The sequence below is a fragment of the Saccostrea echinata genome, unplaced genomic scaffold (genome assembly GCF_033153115.1).
Source record: "Saccostrea echinata isolate AGI-Se365-2 ecotype Australia unplaced genomic scaffold, CSIRO_AGI_Sech_v1 ptg000015l, whole genome shotgun sequence".
In the NCBI taxonomy this organism is placed as follows: Eukaryota; Metazoa; Mollusca; class Bivalvia; order Ostreida; family Ostreidae; genus Saccostrea; species Saccostrea echinata.
In genome coordinates this window covers 8143332-8149450 of record NW_026889764.1, presented here as the reverse complement: position 1 = coordinate 8149450, position 6119 = coordinate 8143332, and the positions used below count along the sequence as shown (strand labels likewise).

At 35.7% G+C, this 6119-nt stretch overlaps 1 protein-coding gene across 1 annotated transcript; it reads right to left on the bottom strand.

Moving 5' to 3' along the window:
• Positions 1–3507: 3507 nt before the first annotated feature.
• LOC133188060 (uncharacterized) lies at positions 3508–5771 on the bottom strand (the record flags this gene model as incomplete). Its single annotated transcript, XM_061323448.1, has 2 exons — positions 3508–3767; positions 5627–5771. Coding segments are annotated over 2 exons (405 nt in total), but the record flags the coding sequence as incomplete, so codon positions are not given.
• Between the last annotated feature and the right edge of the window lie 348 nt (positions 5772–6119).

Sequence of the window (6119 nt, the reverse complement as noted above, 5' to 3'; positions counted from 1 at the left end):
CAATTTTAAGCTCTTGTTATCAACGAATGGAGCGTATGAAACTGATAAAATGATACAAATACAAGATATGTACATACCGTACAATCAACAATCAACTAACGGACTTCACAGTGCAAGTAGCGAATAAGTATACCGTGTAAAACGAATGTGTAACGCTTGAGAAACTGACGAAATGGTTTTCGAAAATTAGAGTTTGTGTTCAGGTTTTATTTTCCATACAATTTGAAAACGTATGCAATCGCTATACCTATCGAACTTTACACATACCTACCATATTTTAAGCCTTAGTCTTGTGATGTCCGTTTCAAGTTTTGTACATGCTCAAAACTTTTCACCGGATAAATCGACAAGAAACGTGTTCGGACAGAACGGAAGGGATTGAAAATTTTGCCATGCGTTTGAAATCTGTTATCGCTATCCGGTAAGGTATGGCTGAGCCCTACGGTTCGCTGAGTACAGGGTCTCTCATTGCTTTCTAAAGTGCAAAAATTTTAAGAGGAGAGCACTGAAAAGTATGACTGCTTTTAAGCATACCTGAGCTATAAGTTCAAATGAGCTTTTCTGATCACCTGTTATTCGGCGTCCGTCCGTCTAGCTGTCTGTCTGTCCGTCCGTCAGTAAACTTTTCACATTTTCAACTTCTTCTCAAGAACCACTGGGCCAATTTTAAAGGGGATAACATTGAAATATATAGGAAAAATCTTTTAAAATCTTCTCAAGAATCATTAGACCAGAAAAGCTTACGTGGAAGCTTTCTGAGGTATTGCAATTTGTAAATTGTTCAAATTATAATTCCCCGAATATAGGTTGTGGGCCACAATAGGGAATCAAAATTTAACATTGATATTTATAAGAAAAATCTTTGAAAATCTTCTTCTTAAGAACCGCTGGACCAGAAAAGTTGAAACTTATATGAAAGATTTCTGAGATTGTGTAGATTCTAAATTGTCCAAATCATGACCCCCAGGGGAAAAATGAGACCACGATAGGGAATCAAAGTTTAACATTGAAATATATAGGAATTTTTATTTCTAAAAATATCAAGAACCATTGGACCAGAAAAGCTGAAACTTATGTGGAAGCTTTCTTAGGTAGTGTAGATTCTAAATTGTTCAGATCCTGGTCCCCAGGAGTAAGCTGTGGTCACAATAGGGAATCAAAGTTTTACATTGAAATATATAGGAAATATCTTTGAAAATCTTCTCAAGAATCACTGGACTAGAAAAGATGAAACCTAGAAAAAGTTAACTGATGTATTGCAGTTTGTAAATTGTTCAAATTATGGTCCCCGCGGATAGCGTTGGGCCACAATAGGGAGTATTAGGGAAAGTATTTAACACTCCTTTTCTCAAGAACAGCAAAGCCATGGTGAATCATATTAATTTGGAAGCATCCTATAGTAGTGAAGATTCATTTCGTCCAAATCATGCCCCCTATAGTATAGGATGGGGCCACAAAAGGCGACAAAAATTTAACATAGGAAAACATGTATATTGGGAAAAAAATCTGATGCAGAACAGCTCGGCAAAAGTGACTCAGGTAAGCGTTGTTGTCCATGGGCGTCTTGTTCTAAATTATTATTCCGCAGCTGAAAGATTGATTGATTAATTGTATGTTGTTTTATGTCCCATTCGGGAATTTTTCACTCATATAGAGACGTCACCATGTACCGGTGAAGGGCTTCAAATTTAGACCTATACTCGGCACTCAGGGGCATTTAGCAGTGAGGGATCTTTATCGTGCCAACGCCTGCCGACACACCGGACCTCGGTTTTTAAGGTCTCATCCGAAGGACCTGCAACTTTCACTTCAAAGTGCCGAGCGCTTGGCAAAGGAACAGTTGCTACTTATTTTTATCGACTTAGATCACTCGCGGCCGGGGCTTGAATCCACGACCTCTCGATCACGGAGCGAGCGCTCTACAGAATGAGCTACCGTGACGGTGATCGCAGCTGAAAGAAGAAACTTGGCAAAGTTTCTTCTTTCAGAATTTAAGTACAAACTGAAGGTACTTTCATTCATTCGCAGTAGCACATTTTAACATTGTCAAACCAAACAATGCACTGTAAACTTTTAATTGCTATTATAACAACGCCGTATTAAACTCAGGTAAGCAAATTAGCTTATGTGACAATTTTATAAATGTTCCCGCTAATGTAATGTCTAACTTTGCGGTGTAATATCACCCATAGAAGCACACAAAGTAGGTAACAGCGTATTTTTTTCAAACATGGGTCGACAAATCAGAATGGAGAATTTAACATGGAAGAACACTACGATTATAAGCAATAATACTGGGGCCCGTTTTACAAATTAAAGAACTTACGACTAAGACCAAAAACTTGAGCTGATTGTAAAATTTTACAGAATTAATTATTCTGTTTAAAATTGATTGCGTAAAAGTATCTTTCTACATACCTTTTAAAAATATTAAAACTATTTTCTATTCAATGTAAATTAGAAAGTTATCAGGAGAATTAAATTTTGGTCTAAGTTGTAAGTTCTTTTGTGAAACGAGCCCCTGTATTTTTAAGTTCCTTTACCGTAAACTACGACCACTGCTTCGATAGTACTACACTTTTATTTGTGAAAAATAGAAACTCTCTACACAATTCAATGGGACATAAGAGTTTCAAATTCTATACAGTGTATGTCAGATAATGATATTAGTTTGTGGTTTGTGTATAAAAACTCATTTAACTTGCTCATTTTTCTATACAGCCGCTTCCAAAGCAAGTATTTTAAAACTTCTCTATTAACATGATTTCTCTGTTAACTTCTCTATTAACATGGTTTCTCTATTAACTTCTTTATTAACATGGTTTCTCTACGAACTTCTTTATTAACATGGTTTCTCTATGAACTTCTTTATTAACATGAGTTTTCTATTAAGTTCTCTATTAACATGATTTCTCTATGAACTTCTTTATTAACATGGTTTCTCTATTAACTTCTCTACTAACATGATTTCTATATTAAATTCTCTATTAACATGGTTTTGTCCATACAGGAAGGTTATTCTTCAAAACTCTGATATAAAGCTTCCAGGAAATTTTACTAAAAGAAAAAAAAATAACCTATCAATCGACTGAAAATTTTTGGAACATTTGTTCAAACGTCAACTTTTGTTAATCTATAGCATGGAAGATAAATTCAAATATTATTTCACCCTTTAAGGTTGTCCTTGAAAACTGTATTCATAAACATCCAATGTTTGCTGAATTTTTTTGATGTGATTATTTGTTATTTCTATAGCTGATACCCTACCGCTTACACTAAAAACAAGCCAGATAGGTTTTCGAATCAACACTGAATTATACCGGTCACGGAAACATGTTTGCTCATTGGCTGAAATGGAAAATACGCATGTTGCATCAAATGTTTCACATACAGAGAAACATAACACATCATTCAAATTTAAGTAGGGACAGCCTACTCCTATTCTTACAGTGGATTCAAATAAATTTTCTTTGTCCACGTTTTGGATTTGACTTGGATCAGTGTTGGTCAATCCACACTTAGGAGAGCTGTGCCAGTTTGAAGATAGTTCAAAATACGTACGTACACATTTTCATTCAACGTTATTGGCCGATTTGTAAAGCATATGGATCGCCATTCTGACTCATTTATGCGTTTTGCTAGAGTATGTTCATGAAGGAGAACTATATTAGAGGTATGATGCTTATGAAATCCGATTGGTTCTGTCTGATTTTCAACCTCTCGTCTTTCCTCTTCAAGATGTGAATCCTGAACATCCTCTATGCTATCTAAAAACAAACAACATTAGATTTTAATGAACCACGGTTAATTTTTGAAGGACAGCGTATATAACATGAGAAATACCCCCAAGATTTGATGTTGGCAAATGCAGAAAAAAGTATGTTCTCTTCCTTAAATGAAAAAGAAGTTTTTGCTGTTCACACTGTGAATCATGGGATTCATTTCGCAACTATAGAACAGGTTACCATAAAACAAGTTTGAATCTGGTATCTCATATCTGTCATTGAAGATCCAAATTATTGAAATTGAGTCAAGGGAATCAGTTTTTTTAATCCAAGAAATGAATTAAAATGTTGAAAAGTTCATTGGAAAATAACCTGATTAATAAAGTCATCAAATCGGCGAAGTAGATTTGAAGGCGTACCGATCAAGTTCATTTCCGAGTGACGCTTTAACATTGTTATTCATTCGAATAGAGACTCCTGTACAGTAATCTGTCCGGTGCGTTAAGCTGTGACGTACGTCACTACCTCTATCTTTCGGAACATTTTGCTCTTTAAAACTTTTATCCATGACAACAATTTTGCAAATGTACGACGGGTTATAATTAAATGATCTTCCAGAGTTGTTTAATTGAATATGTCTTACAAGAAAATTGGTGAAGGTACAGCAATTAAAGTAATGATTTCGTGAAATGATCATGATGTCTTGTTTGTAATAACCTTAGTTCCACAACCTTTAGTGTTTTCTTTCACCAGACCTAATGGTAAGTATTATATTAAATTATAACAAGATGTGTTTGTGAAACACTGATGCCCCCGTTAGGCAGCTTATGGCGAAGGTTAAAGTTTCTCAAATGCAAGTCAAAATCCAGGCCAAAAGATAAAAAATGTTGATACCCAAAGAAATGTCTTGTCTCGAGGAATACACCTGTGAAATTTGAAAGACCTAGATACAACTGTTCAAAAGTTATGGCGAAGGTTAAAGTTTTTTAAATAAAAGTCAAACATCAAGGTCAAGGTCAAAGTGGTTGGTATCCAAAGGAAGATCTTACATATGTGAAGTATGAAAGCCCTAGCACCAACCATTCAAAAGTTATGGCCAAGGTTAAAGTTTTTCAAAAGTAGGTCAAACTCCTAGGTCAAGGTCAAAAGGTCAAAGTGGTTGGTATCCAGAGGAAGGTCTTGTCACAAGGATTACATATGTGAAATATGAAAGCCCTAGCTGCAACCATTCAAAAGGTATGGCCAAGGTTAAAGTTTTTCAAAAGTAGGTCAAACTCCTAGGTCAAGGTCAAAGGGTCAAAGTGGTTGATATCCAGAGGAAGGTCTTGTCACAAGGAATACACATGTGAAGTTTGAAACCCTAAGCACTAACTGTTCAAAAGTTATGGCCAAGGTTTAAGTTTTTCAAAAGTAGGTCAAACTCCAAAGTCAAGGTCAAAAGGTCAAAGTTGTTGGTATCCAAAGGAAGGCCTTGTCACAAAGAATACACATGTGACGTTTGAAACCCCAAGCACCACTTGTTCATGAAGTTATGGCCAAGGTTAAAGTCTCATAAAATTTTGCAAAAGTGGGTCAAACTCCAAGGTCAAGGTCAAAAGGTCAAATATGATGGTACCCAAAGAAAGGTCTTGTCACATGAAATACACATGTGAAATATGAAAGTCATAGCTCCAACCAATCAAAAGTTATGGGCAAGGTTAAAGTTGACAACAGACAGACAGACAAACCAACAAACAGACAAACAGATAAACAGACAAACAGACAGACAGGACAAAAACAATATACCCCCGGGATCTTTCGATCCGGGGGCATAAAAATTGATATAACTCTTAAACCAATGAGGTTGGATGGGCTATTAAAATAGCTCGACTGATAAACATAGAAAAATAAATGAATCATACCATGTACAGTAACTATAATATATATGGATTGTGCAGCTATCTCCTCGCCTCTTTCTGTTTTCACCTTCAATTGATATGTTCCCTCATCCTGTTTCCGAACGAAATGCACGAACAAAACTGGAGCAGGTAAATCTACAGAACTCCCTCTGTATTTTTCATCACTAATATCAATATCTTTTACCGTTTCATCACTATCAATCTTCTGCCAAATAACTGTAGCATTGATCCAGCCAGTGTTTTCTATGAATGCAAAGTATGTTCCAGTTTGTCCAAAATAAAGCTCCTCTGGCCCATTTATGTACACGACAGGAGATTCTAAAAAAAGAAGAAGAAGAGAAATCCGCATTTGAAAACTGAAAATAATTGCAAAATAAATGTTTTATCCAAATGTGTGGATGCATTTTATATATTCAGGAAAACATTTTCAAACAACACGGGGCATAGTCAGCAGACATTCCTAGGGAGTAGGAAGTAATTGTTTTTTCCTGATTTT